This window comes from Bufo gargarizans, chromosome 2 (genome assembly GCF_014858855.1).
Source record: "Bufo gargarizans isolate SCDJY-AF-19 chromosome 2, ASM1485885v1, whole genome shotgun sequence".
In the NCBI taxonomy this organism is placed as follows: Eukaryota; Metazoa; Chordata; class Amphibia; order Anura; family Bufonidae; genus Bufo; species Bufo gargarizans.
Window position 1 is genome coordinate 421,809,249 of NC_058081.1, and position 16,391 is coordinate 421,825,639.

Genomic DNA, 16,391 nt, shown 5'->3' on the forward strand with positions numbered 1-16,391 from the left:
TCTGCCTTTTTATTTTTAAGAGACTGGATCTTGTCACGTTCTTTTTTCAATAAGGGTGCAGGGTAACCTCTAGATAGAGTTGAGCAGACACCTGGATGTTCGGGTTCGACGGGTTTGGCCGAATATCACAAAAAAGTTGACCCGAACTTGACCCCGAACCCCATTGAAAATTGTCAATGGAGAACCCAAACTTTTGAGCACTAAAATGGCTGTAAAAATGTAATGGAAAGGGCTAGAGGGCTGTAAATGCCAGCAAAATGTGGTAAGAGCATGGCAAGTGCTCTGCAAACAAAAGTGGATAGGAAAATTACTTTAAATAACATAAAATACGTAAAAATGAAAAAATTATAATATTGATCTAGAAGGACGAGGTCCATATGGAGTAGGAGGTTGAGGAGGCGGTAGATGTGTAGTTGGAAGCGGCGATGGAGGAGGAGGAGGTAGCCTACACAGTTTTTTGGTTTTAAGTTTATATTTTTTTCAATTTGGGTACATCCCAAAACAATGGGAAATATAACCTGTGATAACCCCCTCCAGTCGTGCTAAACATACGTTTAGCCAATGCACTGGCTGTAGGCCAGGCAAGCACCTCCAAGGCATGCTCAGGCCATGTGCTCAATTTGGAGACTCAGAAGTTGAAGGGGGCAGACCCAGCATTCAGTATGTGTAGGCGTGTGCATACATACTGCTCCACCATGTTGCTGAAATGCTGCCTCCTGCTAAGACGTTCCATATCAGCTGGTGGTGCTGGTTGTTGTGAAGTGCTGACAAAGCTTTTCCCACATTTTGGCCATGCTAACTCTGCCTTCTGAGGTGCTGGCGGTGCCCCAGCTGCGTTGGCGACCTCGTCCTCTGCCTTGTGCTTTTGTGCTCTGTCAGGTGGGAATGCCACAAGCAGCGCGTCTACCAGCGTGCGCCTGTACTCACGCATCTTACCATCACGCTCCAGTGAGGGAATTAAGGACGGTACGTTTTCCTTGTAATGGGGATCCAGCAGCGTGGCCAGCCAGTCAACAGCACAAGTTAGAATGTGGGCAACTCGCCGGTCGTTGCGGAGACACTGCAGCATGTAATTGCTCATGTGTGCCAGGCTGCCCAGAGGCAACGAAAAGCTGTCCTCTGTGGGAGGTGTATGGTCTGTGTCCTCTGTATGCCCCCAGCCATGCACCAGTCATGGCCATGAGCTGGTCTGGGTGCCACCCTGCTGTGAACATGGTTCCTCCTCCTCTATCTCCTCCTCCTCATCCTCCACCTTGTCATCCTCCAGAACTGTGTCCTGGCTGGACAATAGTGTACCTGGCGTTTGTGGGTGCAGGAACCCACCCTCGGAGCCACTTGTGAATGACTGGCTGGAAACCCAACGAAATGATCCCTCTTCATCCTCCTCCTCCTGTGCCACATCCTCTTCCATCAACGCCAGCAGTGTTTTTTCAAGGAGGCATAGAAGTGGGATAGTAACTGAGAACAGTGTTATAGGCACTAGCCATGTTGGTGGAGTACTCAAAACAGTGCAACAAGGAACACAGGTCTCGCATGGAGGCCCAGTCATTGGTCGTAAAGTGGTGAAGTTCCACAGAGCGAATCACCTGTGCGTGCCGCCTGCTGCTGCTCGCTCAGTCTGGCCAGCATGTGCAAGATGGAGTTCCACCTTGTGGGCACATCGCATATGAAGCGGTGAGCGGGAAGGCCGCACTTTATGCAGCAGCTTTGACATATTGGGGTAATTTTTAAGGAATCTCTGCACCACCAAATTCAGAACTTGTGCCAGGCAAGGGATGTGCGTCAAACCGGCTAGTCCGTGAGCCGCTACGAGATTTTGCCAATTATTGCACACCACCAGGCCGGGCTTGAGGCTCACTGGCACCAACCACTCATCGGTCTGTTGTTCAAGGCCCGTCCACAGCTCCTGCGCGGTGTGAGGTTTGTCCCTCAAACAGATAAGTTTTAAAACTGCTTGCTGTCATTTACCCCTGGCTGTGGTGAATTTGGTGGTGAAGGTGTTATGCTGACTGGATGAGGAGCCAGTAGAGGATGAGGAAGTGGAGTAAGAGGAGGAAGCAACAGGAGGCAAACTGAAGCGCCCTGCAATCCTTGGTGGTGGAAGGATATGCTCCAGACTGCTATCCGCCTCAGGCCCAGCCGCCACTGCATTTACCCAGTGTGCTGTTAGGGAGATATAACGTCCCTGACTGTGCTTACTGATTTTGTCCCCCATTTGATTGTGCAGGGAAGGGATGGCTCGCCTGGAAAAGTAATGGCGGCTGGGGACGATGTACTGTGAGACAGCCACCGCCATAAGGCCTTTAAAACTCTCCTTCTCCACCAGACGGAATGACACATTTCAAAGGCCAGTAATTTAGAAATGTTGGCATTCACGGCTAGGGATCGCGGGTGGGTAGGGGGGTACTTCCTCTCCCTCGCTAGTGTTTGTGAGATAGAGAACTGAACGGTGGTGGTGTTGCTGGCAGATCCTAAGTTTGCGGAGTGGCAGGTGGCACTATCACTCCAGAGGTGGATTAAGAGGCCGAGACTGCAGCAGAAGAGGAAGCAGGAGGAGCCAGAGACCTTTCTTGGTTTTTGAGGTGTCTACTCCACTGCAGATCGTGCTTTGCACTTAAATGCCTGGTCATGCAGGTTGTGCTCAGGTTGATTGCACAGCATGCAAACCACTCGTGTCTTGTCGTCAGCACATCGTCTGGGAAGTCTTTTGAAATGGCTGTAGTGTGCTCGGTTCCTTGCTGCAGTGGGCAGTAGTAGGCGTACTGTCTAGGGTACGGCCGCTCAGCTTTTGCACCCTGCTCCCTCTTCTGCTGTGCTGGTGGCTCTGTGCGACCACCGCCTCTTCCTCCGAACTACATAGGTCACTCGCATGACCTTGATTCCATGTGGGGTCAAGGACCTCATTGTCCTCCACATCATCTTCCACCCAGTCTTCACCTCTGCCCTCCTTGTCAGCCTGCACACTTTCAAAAGCCCCAGCAGTTGGCACCTGTGTTTCGTCATCATCCGATATGTGCTGCAATGGTCCTCCCATGTGGGGCAGGGATAGGTGGATGACCCTGGGAAACCCTGCTAACAGAGTCATCAAAAAGCAGAAGAGACTGCTGCATGACTTGGGGCTCAGACTGCTGAGGGTGTATCTCACACGTACAGATGCAGACTAGGCCGCAATTAAATTTTTTTGCCCAAAAGGGGTGTTTTTCAAATAACTGAAAAGAACCACAGTATCTAAAGTGTGTATCTCACAATGACATATGCAGCAAAAGCTGCAAAATAAAGTTTTGGCCAAAAATTGGTGTTTGTTTAATATGACAGCAGTATATAAACCTCTCATTTTAAATGTTCGGATGCAGCAAGCGCTGTAAAATTGTTTATTTTGCCCAAAAAAGGGTGTTTTATTAATATAAGAATATAACCACAGTCTGTAAAGGGTGTATTTCACACGTGCTGATCCAGACTAGGCCTCAATTAAAGCTTTTTTTGCCTAAAATGGTTGTTTTTCAGATATCTGAATATTACCACAGTAACTAAAGTGTATATCTCACAATGACATATGCAGCAAAGGCTGCAAAATTATGTTTTTGGCCCAAAATAGGTGTTTGTTTAATAACAGAATTTGACAGCAGTATATAAACCTTGAATTCGTTCGGATGCAGCAAAGGCTGTAAAATTTTGTATTTTGCCCAAAAAGGGTGTTTCATTGATAGAAGAATATAACCACAGTATCTAAAGTGTGTATTTTACACGTATTGATCCAGACTAGGCCGGAATTAAAGTTTTTTGCCCAAAATGGCTGGTTTTCAAATAACTGAAAATAACCACAGTATCTAAAGGGTGTGTCTCACACGGACTGATCCAGACTAGGCCGGAATTTAAGTTTTTGGCCCAAAATGGCTGTGTTTCAAATAACTGAAAATAACCACAATATCTAAAGGGTGTGTCTCACACGGACTGATCCAGACTATGCCGGAATTTAAGTTTTTGGCCCAAAATGGCTGTTTTTCAAATAACAGAATATAACCACAGTATCTAAAGTGTGTATCTTACAAGTCCTGATCCAGACTAGGCAGGAATTTAATTGGCTCCGCAGTGTGGCCTTTTTTTAATGTGTCAGCTGCTGACAATAGTGTTGCCATCTGCAACCTGTGCTGTGAACGCATTAGTTGCGGTAAGCCCAACACTCACCTAGGGACAACCACCTTAAGAAGTCACCTGGGTTCCCATAATTGAGCCCAGTGGGAGCAACACCGTTAAAACCCACAAAGCCACACTCCCGGCGCTTCTCGTCCTGCCTCTTCTCCTTCTCCTTCCACCGTCCCATCGTCACGTTCATCTGGAAAAAAGGTAGGCTTCCGTGGCCCAAATGTTCGAACATAAAAAGTTTATGATGCCGAATAACCCTCTTGCCCAATGGCTGACAGCCAGCTTGTCTGAACTGCTAGCCCACCAACTACTGCCATATAAACTGGTGGACTTGGAGGCCTTTAGAAAATTTGGGGCCATTGGCACACCGCAATGGAAGGTCCCTGGTGAATGAATAATTTTGGGGGTCTGTAGTCCACTGGCCGGCAGTAAAATTTACATCCAATGACCGTCTAATATACCTCCAGCCACATAATCACTTGATCTTTTCTGTATGGTGAATGCATAATTTTGAGACCTGTAATCTAACTGGCCAACAATAAAACCGTTATGCGGTGACTGCCTAATGTACCTCTAGCCACATTATTAATTGTTCTTTTCTGTACAGTGAATGAGTAATTTTGGGGCCTGTAGTCCACTGGCCTGCAGTAAAATTGATATCCATTGATTGTCTAATATACCTCCAGACACATAATTACTTGATGTTTTCTGTCCGGTGAATGCCTAATGTTTGGGGCCTGTACTCCCATGGTCAAATTTTCTTTTTCCTAGGGTCCAGCAGGGCACATTTTTGACAGTTTTCATTTAAGACGCATGTAAAAGGCCCCTGATTAAAATGCATATTTTTTGTGGTAATTTTTGCCATTGATCCCCCTCTGGTATGTCACTGTCTATGTTGTGGGATGATTTGTGCACTTCTGCAAATATGACCTGAAAGTTTTTCCGGTTCGTCTGCCATTAAAGTGAATTTAAATTGTTTGTTTCATTGAAGCAAACATTTGATTGCGTTCGGGTGATCAGGTTCGCAAATTGTCCCAGCAGATGTTCGTCCATCACAAGTTATAAACCTATGTTTTCTATCATACTATTCATTTTTGAGACAATATAGGGTCTGCTCTCATCTTTCCATGATTTGATAACAAAACACAGAAGCATTCAACATGGCAGGAAAACATTGCAATTAGTGTTGAAAATCAACATGTATGAAGATACCAGTAATTAGGGGCAATTCTTTTAATTTACAAGTTTTAGATATTTATAAGGTGATCTCAATGTATATTAGAAATTATGTTTTTATATTTGCTGCTTTAACATAAATATCTATTTTTTTCTTTTGCATTTATACTCTTCATCCTACATTCTAGCAGTGCAAGTTTTCTGCAAAGCTTTACTAGTGTCTGTCAGGATACTATCACACAGAAAATGCCCTTATCTTCAAAAGGTGTTTCTGTTGGATAGCGCCCTTACTGGCACTCCCACATCTTAAGGAGTCTTACAGCTTATGTTACATAGTGGCTCTTTATATCCTCACCTATTCTTACACTGTTGTACTATATATTGGAAGTTGTTATTAACTGATCTTTGTCTTTTTTTCTCTTTCAAAGCAACAACATAGCACATAAATATTATCTGGCAGTTGATCCTGTGTCAGGCTCAATATATCTGTCTGACACAAACAGTCGTAGAATTTACAAAATCAAGTCCCTGACAGGAGCCAAGGATATTGCAGCTAACTTAGACGTCATCGCTGGCAATGGAGAACAATGTATGCCCTTTGATGATGCTAGATGTGGTAATGGAGGGAAGGCTGTGGATGCCATTTTGACTAACCCACGAGGTGAGTGGAATAAATTTTAGAGTGACCCATGCAGTAGGTGAATCTGTTTACAGTGATACACATTCAATGAATAAGGTGTGAATACATACAAAATTACCGTACATATAAAATTGTTTATTACACTCCTCTTCCAAGCATATTAATAAGCCCCATTCCTCTTAGTCCCACATCAGGTACCCATTATTATTATTTTTTTAACAATAGTTTTTTATTGAATAATAAAGTAGGTATAATTACAAAATGTAAGAAACAAATGGAAGCAATCTTGAGTACACATATTACATATTATAAACAAGATGAAAAATTGCAGTAAGGATGCCACCAAGTAAAAAAAATACAAGGATAAGTCAGTAATGATATTTATGTATGAACTCTATGAGTGAGGATATATGGAGGGGAGAGGAAAGAACGGGAAAAAGGGGAGGAGGGTAGAGGGAAGAAATATGAGGGGGGGGGGGGGTGGAGTAAGGGAAAATGCATAGGTATGAAATGTACAGCAATGCAATTACAGAAGGGGAGCTTTAGCCCAGATAAGTATATTTTCTAATGAAGGAATAAGCAGGTATATTGCACATTTTGTTGTCGAGCAAGGCCTCCCATCAGTGGTGGAAACAGATTTTTTATTATTTGACGATGCCCAAATTATTGTCTACTTCTCTGGTAACTCTATGAATAGAAGGGAGATTGTTTTCTTTCAAACATAGGGCAATTTTATTGTGAGCTGCTATAATGCAGTGGATAATGATTGAGCTGTGATGATTAGGGAATACATTTATTCAGGGCTCGAGTCCTGCAGGAACGCGCGGGGACGGCGTTCCTGCACTTTTTTCTTAGCAGGAACGCCGTTCCCTTTCAGCAGGGCAGCGCATTGTGCCCCTCAACACTGCCGGCGCCCCGCTCTGGCGCAGCATGAAAAGTGTGCACTTCCTTTCAGTCCGGCCGGGTACAGAAAACAAATGCTCCTGTACCGCGGACCGGACAGAGCTCGGCCACGCTACACTTGATGCGCTTACCTCCTGTCAGTCCCTCTTTTCATGCTGCGCCAGAGCGGGGCGCCGGCACAGCATGTGCTTATTCTATGCTGCTGTAAAATACGTATTGGTGGTTATTAAGGAATTAAACAAGGCATTTTTTTTTCATTCCATTGTAACAATTTGGACTGTTTTGTGAGGTCCATTATATCCAATCCAAATTAAAATCTGTTTTTACTCCAGGTTATAATACAAGAAAATATGAAAAACACCAAGGGGGCAGATAGTTTTGAAAGTCTGTATATAGATATAATTGCATGCATGTTGGGGAACAAGCATTACTTATTATGTGTTCTTGCATAGCAAGACCACATACTATTATCTCACATATATATTATTATTATTATAGCCAAATTTGCCACCCTAACTCCTCCCACAGTTTTTACACTACATAGACAAAAATTTACCAAAACGTGCAGATTGTACCCGATCGGATTGCTATTACTTTGTGGAGCGATCCCACCCCCGGGGCCCCCGTGGCGGGCCCCGGAAGCCCCCTTTTTTCCCATAGACTTTGACAGGGTAAATTTTCAAATCGCTCCCACTCGCCAGGCTTTGACGCTAAAGTCACCAAACTTGGGTCACTTAGTCATGGAGTCAACCTGAAAATTTTGGGCACATTTCGGGGACCCCAAAAAGTGGGCGGGGCCATACAGAACCAATCAAAATCTCCCCATTGACTTTAATGAGAACTTCAAATTGCTACTCCTCCCACATTTTTAGGAGTACAAATTCCAGACTTTGCAGACTTGGTCGGCACCCACCCGAGTACCTTGCTTGTGCTTTGTTACCCGATCCCACCCTCCGGGCCCCTGGGACAGGGCCCCCAAAATCCATGTTTTTCCCATTGACTTTGACAGGGACAATTTTCAAATCGCTCCCAGTCGCACAGATTTTAAACTAAAGTCACCAAACTTGGGTCACTTAGTCATGGGGTCAACGCGCAATTTGTTAGCACATTTCGGAGACCCGAAAATGTGGGCGGGGCCACACAGAACCAATCAAATTCTCCCCATTGACTACAATGAGACGTTCAAATTGCTACTCCTCCCACAGATTTAGGAGTATAAATACCGAACTTTGCACTCTTGGTCGGCACATACCCGAGGATCTTGCTTGTGCTTTGTTAACCGATCCCACCCTCCGGGCCCCTGGGGCGGGCCCCCGAAAACCTCTTTTTTTCTCCCATAGAGTTTTATTGGAAAAATGCAAATGTTTGTCACTCATACAGCTTCGGAGTGAAACTCACCAAACTTGGGTCACTCAGTCATGGGGTCAACCTGAAAATTTCTGTCACATTTTGGGGACATTAAAAAGTGGGCGGAGCTACAAACAACCAATCAGATTTTCCCTATTGACTTCAATAAGAAACCTTTAAATTGCTGGCATTCTCACAGTATTTAAGCCAGAATACCCAAACTTGGCACCGTAGGTCATTGGGTGACTGGATTCAAAAAATAATGAAAAAGTGGGCGGAGTCTACAACGGCCAATCAAATTTCAGCCATTTGTTTAAATGGGAAAAATTCAAACTGCCGCTGCTCTTAGACTGTTAATGGCAGGTTTCCCAAACTTGGTACAGTTGGACAATTTAGGATTAGGATTAACATTTTGAAAAGTGGGCGGGGCCAAAAACAACCAATCAGATTTCTTTCATTGATTTCAATATGGAAAAAAAAAAATTCAGAAAATTGAAAAATGCTGCCATGATTGATGTCAGGGGCTTCAAATCGCTGAAATCAGGTGATAGATTACTTTGGATTCAAAAATTTAAAAAGTGGGCGGAGCCAACAACAACAAATCAGATTTTTCCTATTGACTTCAATGATAAACTTTTAAATTGCTGTCATTCTCACAGTATTTAAGCCAGAATACCCAAACTTGGCACCGTAGGTCATTGGGTGACTGGATTCAAAAAATAATGAAAAAGTGGGCGGAGTCTACAACGGCCAATCAAATTTCAGCCATTTGTTTAAATGGGAAAAATTCAAACTGCCGCTGCTCTTAGACTGTTAATGGCAGGTTTCCCAAACTTGGTACAGTTGGACAATTTAGGATTAGGATTAAAATTTTGAAAAGTGGGCGGGCCCAAAAACAACCAATCAGATTTCTTTCATTGATTTCAATATGGAAAAAAAAAATTCAGAAAATTGAAAAATGCTGCCATGATTGATGTCAGGGGCTTCAAATCGCTGAGATCAGGTCATAGATTACTTTGGATTCAAAAAATTTAAAAGTGGGCGGAGCCAACAACAACAAATCAGATTTTCCCTATTAACTTTAATGAGAAACCTTTAAATTGCTGTCATTCTCACAGTAATTAAGCCAGAATACCCAAACTTGGCACCGTAGGTCATTGGGTGACTGGATTCAAAAATTTATTAAAAAGTGGGCGGAGTCTACAACGGCCAATCAAATTTCAGCCATTTATTTCAATGGGGAAATTTAAAACTGCCGCTGATCTTACACTGTTAATGGCAGGATCCCCAAACTTGGTACAGTTGGACAATTTAGGATTAGGATTAAAATTCAGAAAAGTGGGCGGGGCCAAAAACAACCAATCAGATTTTTCCTTTTGACTTCAATAAGAAACCTTTAAACAGCTGTCATTCTCACAGAATTTAAGCCACAGCACCCAAACTCGGCAGGGTGGGTCAGTTTGAGACAAAGGTCAAAATGTACAAAAGTTGGCGGAGTCTACACTCCACCCAGTTACTCCGCCCACTCCAGTTGTAAGCTCTTATTTATGTGTTCTTGCATAGCAAGACCACATACTATTATCTCACATATATATTATTATTATTATAGCCAAATTTGCCACCCTAACTCCTCCCACAGTTTTTACACTACATAGACAAAAATTTACCAAAACGTGCAGATTGTACCCGATCGGATTGCTATTACTTTGTGGAGCGATCCCACCCCCGGGGCCCCCGTGGCGGGCCCCGGAAGCCCCCTTTTTTCCCATAGACTTTGACAGGGTAAATTTTCAAATCGCTCCCACTCGCCAGGCTTTGACGCTAAAGTCACCAAACTTGGGTCACTTAGTCATGGAGTCAACCCGAAAATTTTGGGCACATTTCGGGGACCCCAAAAAGTGGGCGGGGCCATACAGAACCAATCAAAATCTCCCCATTGACTTTAATGAGAACTTCAAATTGCTACTCCTCCCACATTTTTAGGAGTACAAATTCCAGACTTTGCAGACTTGGTCGGCACCCACCCGAGTACCTTGCTTTTGCTTTGTTACCCGATCCCACCCTCCGGGCCCCTGGGACAGGGCCCCCAAAATCCATGTTTTTCCCATTGACTTTGACAGGGACAATTTTCAAATCGCTCCCAGTCGCACAGATTTTAAACTAAAGTCACCAAACTTGGGTCACTTAGTCATGGGGTCAACGCGCAATTTGTTAGCACATTTCGGAGACCCGAAAATGTGGGCGGGGCCACACAGAACCAATCAAATTCTCCTCATTGACTACAATGAGACGTTCAAATTGCTACTCCTCCCACAGATTTAGGAGTATAAATACCGAACTTTGCACTCTTGGTCGGCACATACCCGAGTATCTTGCTTGTGCTTTGTTAACCGATCCCACCCTCCGGGCCCCTGGGGCGGGCCCCCGAAAACCTCTTTTTTTCTCCCATAGAGTTTTATTGGAAAAATGCAAATGTTTGTCACTCATACAGCTTCGGAGTGAAACTCACCAAACTTGGGTCACTCAGTCATGGGGTCAACCTGAAAATTTCTGTCACATTTTGGGGACATTAAAAAGTGGGCGGAGCTACAAACAACCAATCAGATTTTCCCTATTGACTTCAATAAGAAACCTTTAAATTGCTGTCATTCTCACAGTATTTAAGCCAGAATACCCAAACTTGGCACCGTAGGTCATTGGGTGACTGGATTCAAAAAATAATGAAAAAGTGGGCAGAGTCTACAACGGCCAATCAAATTTCAGCCATTTGTTTAAATGGGAAAAATTCAAACTGCCGCTGCTCTTAGACTGTTAATGGCAGGTTTCCCAAACTTGGTACAGTTGGACAATTTAGGATTAGGATTAACATTTTGAAAAGTGGGCAGGGCCAAAAACAACCAATCAGATTTCTTTCATTGATTTCAATATGGAAAAAAAAAAATTCAGAAAATTGAAAAATGCTGCCATGATTGATGTCAGGGGCTTCAAATCGCTGAAATCAGGTGATAGATTACTTTGGATTCAAAAATTTAAAAAGTGGGCGGAGCCAACAACAACAAATCAGATTTTTCCTATTGACTTCAATGAGAAACTTTTAAATTGCTGTCATTCTCACAGTATTTAAGCCAGAATACCCAAACTTGGCACCGTAGGTCATTGGGTGACTGGATTCAAAAAATAATGAAAAAGTGGGCGGAGTCTACAACGGCCAATCAAATTTCAGCCATTTGTTTAAATGGGAAAAATTCAAACTGCCGCTGCTCTTAGACTGTTAATGGCAGGTTTCCCAAACTTGGTACAGTTGGACAATTTAGGATTAGGATTAAAATTTTGAAAAGTGGGCGGGCCCAAAAACAACCAATCAGATTTCTTTCATTGATTTCAATATGGAAAAAAAAAAATTCAGAAAATTGAAAAATGCTGCCATGATTGATGTCAGTGGCTTCAAATCGCTGAAATCAGGTGATAGATTACTTTGGATTCAAAAAATTTAAAAGTGGGCGGAGCCAACAACAACAAATCAGATTTTCCCTATTAACTTTAATGAGAAACCTTTAAATTGCTGTCATTCTCACAGTATTTAAGCCAGAATACCCAAACTTGGCACCGTAGGTCATTGGGTGACTGGATTCAAAAATTTATTAAAAAGTGGGCGGAGTCTACAACGGCCAATCAAATTTCAGCCATTTATTTCAATGGGGAAATTTAAAACTGCCGCTGATCTTACACTGTTAATGGCAGGATCCCCAAACTTGGCACAGTTGGACAATTTAGGATTAGGATTAAAATTCAGAAAAGTGGGCGGGGCCAAAAACAACCAATCAGATTTTTCCTTTTGACTTCAATAAGAAACCTTTAAACAGCTGTCATTCTCACAGAATTTAAGCCACAGCACCCAAACTCGGCAGGGTGGGTCAGTGTGAGACAAAGGTCAACATTTATAAAAGTGGGCGGAGTCTACACTCCACCCAGTTACTCCGCCCACTCCAGTTGTAAGCTACTGGTGGAGGCAAGAACACATCACACAATTTCCCCAGAAATTGTACCTTTTCTAGTTCTTCTTATTCTTATTATAGCCAAATTTGCCACCCTAACTCCTCCCACAGTTTTTACACTACATAGACAAAAATTTACCAAAACGTGCAGATTGTTCCCGATCGGATTGCTATTACTTTGTGGAGCGATCCCTCCCCCGGGGCCCCCGTGGCGGGCCCCGGAAGCCCCCTTTTTTCCCATAGACTTTGACAGGGTACATTTTCAAATCGCTCCCACTCGCCAGGCTTTGACGCTAAAGTCACCAAACTTGGGTCACTTAGTCATGGAGTCAACCCGAAAATTTTGGGCACATTTCGGGGACCCCAAAAAGTGGGCGGAGCCACACAGAACCAATCAAAATCTCCCCATTGACTGTAATGAGACCTTCAAATTGTTACTTCTCCCACATTTTTAGGAGTACAAATTCCAAACTTTGCAGACTTGGTCGGCACCCACCCGAGTACCTTGCTTGTGCTTTGTTACCCGATCCCACCCTCCGGGCTCCTGGCACAGGGCCCCCAAAATCCACGTTTTTCCCATTGACTTTGACAGGGACAATTTTCAAATCGCTCCCAGTCGCACAGATTTTAAACTAAAGTCACCAAACTTGGGTCACTTAGTCATGGGGTCAACTCGCAATTTGTTAGAACATTTTGGAGACCCGAAAAAGTGGGCGGGGCCACACAGAACCAATCAAATTCTCCCCATTGGCTACAATGAGACGTTCAAATTGCTACTCCTCCCACAGATTTAGGAGTATCAATACCGAACTTTGCACCCTTGGTCGGCACATACCCGAGGATCTTGCTTGTGCTTTGTTAACCGATCCCACCCTCTGGGCCCCTGGGGTGGGCCCCCGAAAACCTCTTTTTTTCTCCCATAGAGTTTTATTGGAAAAATGCAAACGTTTGTCACTCATACAGCTTCGTAGTGAAACTCACCAAACTTGGGTCACTTAGTCATGGGGTCAACCTGAAAATTTCTGTCACATTTTGGGGACATTAAAAAGTGGGTGGAGCTACAAACAACCAATCAGATTTTTCCTATTGACTTCAATGAGAAAATTTTAAATTGCTGCCATTTCAACATTGTTAATGGCAGGGTTGTTAAACTTAATATATTCGGTTAATAGGTGACTAGAATTCAAATGTTTTAAAGTGGGCGGAGTCTACAACGGCCAATCAAATTTCAGCTATATGTTTTAATGGGAAAATGTAAAACTGCCGCTGCTCTTAGACTGTTAATGGCAGGATCCCCAAACTTGGTATAGTTGGACAAATTAGGATTAGGATTAAAATTCAGCAAAGTGGGCGGGGCCAAAAACAACCAATCAGATTTCTTTGATTGATTTCAATGGGAAAATTGAAAAATGCTGAAAATTTAAAAATGCTGCAATTTTTGATGTCAGGGGCTTCAAATCTCAGAAATCAGGTCATAGATTACTTTGGCTTCAAAATTTGAAAAAGAGGGCGGAGCCAACAACAAATCAGATTTTCCCTATTGACTTCAATGATAAACCTTTTAAATTGCTGTCATTCTCACAATATTTAAGCCAGAATACCCAAACTTGGCACCGTAGGTCATTGGGTGACTGGGGTCAAAAAAAATAAAAAGGTGGGCGGGGTCTACAACGGCCAATCAAATTTCAGCCATTTGTTTAAATGGGAAAAATTCAAACTGCCGCTGCTCTTAGACTGTTAATGGCAGGGTTCCGAAACTTGGCACAGTTGGTCACTGGAGGACTGTGCCAATGTATATCTCATTTTGGGGATGCTAAAAAGTGGGCGGAGCCACAAACAACCAATCAGATTTTCCCTATTGACTTCAATAAGAAACCTTTAAACAGCTGTCATTCTCACAGCACCCAAACTCGGCAAGGTGGGTCAGTGTGAGACAAAGGTCAAAATTTATAAAAGTGGGCGGAGTCTACACTCCACCCAGTTACTCCGCCCACTCCAGTTGTAAGCTACTGGTGGAGGCAAGAACACATCACACAATTTCCCCAGAAATTGTACCTTTTCTAGTTGTAGTTAAAATATTAGTAGAAGAGTCTCTCTTATGTAGTTTACATGCTAACATTTTCTTTGTGTCGAAAAACTGGCATAGGCTTAAAATATATGGCATCTTAACAATTTTTTCCATAGTCATCTGGTATTTCAATAAACATATTACCATATATATAAAGGTTGTGCAGTGGAGTAATATTGTGCAGTGGAGTAATACTTTGCAGTGGAGTAATAGTAAGTTGTCCTCAGGATAGGTGCATCTTATAGGGTGAAAAATAAGGCACTTGCTTGCTACTCCTCCCGACCTTCCCTGCCCTTTGCATACGCCGCGTGCCGTGACTTCACACGGAGGCACTGAATCACTTTTTTTCCCAGGACTTGACCCCTGCATTTATTCCTATTGATAGTATGGCCAATTCTGGGATATGTGTGATTGTGTAGTTACAGATCATTGAAATGAGTTAAAAAAAAATGTTTTCAGAATTGATTTATAGAGGGACAATCCCACCAAGTTAAGACCCCAAGGAAGCCCGGCAACGCCAACAGAAAGGAGAGACTTCTGGAAAGACCTTATTCAAATGTTGAGGAGTTTTATACCACTGCATAAAATCTTTCTTGCACCCTCAAGGTGCCCTGCCCATCTTGACAACTTAGAAGTAGCAGTAAAGGCTTCATGCAATTGGGTATCAGAAAACTCCTTATTCAGATCACAAAGCCATATGTTAATAATACAATTAGAGGATCTATCTGAGGAGTTTTCAGTATCTGGTAGCCTTTGGCAATACCCTTATCAATTATTCTAGTAGACATAAACCAACCTTGTAACTCAGAGGATGTGACATCAGAAATAAACAAACCTGAAACAGGTGTCTCAGTTGCAGATATTTATAGAAATCCTTGTTGGGTATGTCAAATCTCTTTTTTAGGTAAGCAAAATCAACAAAATTATTGTTATGCCAGAGTTGGGAAATGGTTGATACGTCTAGGTTTTCCCAATTGTTTAGAGATATATTTGGAATAGCCAATTCACACAGTTTTAAAGTGGATGCATAAAATGGCACATTTTCTACTCTAGTAAGGAGATTCCAAATATTAGAAATAGCTCAAATGCAGATTAAAGGGCTCACAATTCTAGAATTGAAAATACTTTGAGCTGTGAGGTGAAGGAGTATAGAGTGGCTTCCCAAGAAAGCTTTTTCTATAGATACCCATTTTTTAGAGAGGTCTTCAATATGTAAGAATCTAAGTTGATCCAAAATAATAGCTTTATAATGTTGACTAAGAGATGGAAAGTTAAGTGCTAGAGGTTTATATAATATAGAAGTCTTAACTCTCGGACTAGTTCTACCGCATATATGACGCTTTAGCAAGGATTGTATTTTCTGAATATATGTGTTAGAAAGAGGCACAGGTACATTATGCATCATGTAGAGTATCTTATGAAGGACAATCACTTTTATTGCTATCATTTTTCCTAACCATGATAGGGAGTAGAGATTAAGATTAGTTAAGCAGGTCTAAATATCTTCTAGGAGAGCGGTATAGTTGACATCAGAAAGCTTGTTAGAGGGTAAGGCTAATTTAATCCCTAGGTAAGTAAGGGCATTATCCACCCATGAGAAGCCATATGTGTTGGATTTTTATTTTATTTTTGTATTGAGTCACGTAGCACCATACTGAGCATTTGAGATCTAATATAAAAACCTGAGTGTATGTGTGTGTGTATGTCCGCTAAAGGAATCCGCACTGTCGCATTTACAATCACCTGACACACAGGTACATCAGGTGTCCGGGAAGGTTTTAGACTGGGTCTCAGCTCTCTAGGATGTACCATTCCTGAGATATTCCCCAAAAATGCATTAGCCAATAGAAGCTTAGTCAAATGACCCTTATCAGCTAATAGAAGCTTGCAAGGCGTTAGCCTTAACATACACAGTTTTACTCCAGGTTTCCATAACAATCCAGCCATTTATTTTCACTCCTGTAGGAGAGCTTAAAAGAAATCTGTCACCAGGATAATCGCTATTGAGGTAAAGCCATGGCCTAATAGCACTTAGTACCTTATTTCAAGATGTGTCTTTGTTCTAGCAATATATGTTTTTATCCTCTGAAAATCCAGTTTATTTGGTATGCAAATGAGC

General features: G+C 42.6%; 1 protein-coding gene across 1 annotated transcript in view; it reads left to right on the forward strand.

The window, feature by feature from the left end:
- The window catches only part of TENM2 (teneurin transmembrane protein 2), a 3,034,822-nt gene that overhangs the window by 2,689,237 nt on the left and 329,194 nt on the right, over nt 1–16,391 (forward strand). The window contains exon 21 of the mRNA XM_044277356.1: nt 5,748–5,980. Coding sequence (XP_044133291.1) covers nt 5,748–5,980 — 233 coding nt within the window. The remainder of the gene's footprint in view (nt 1–5,747; nt 5,981–16,391) is intronic.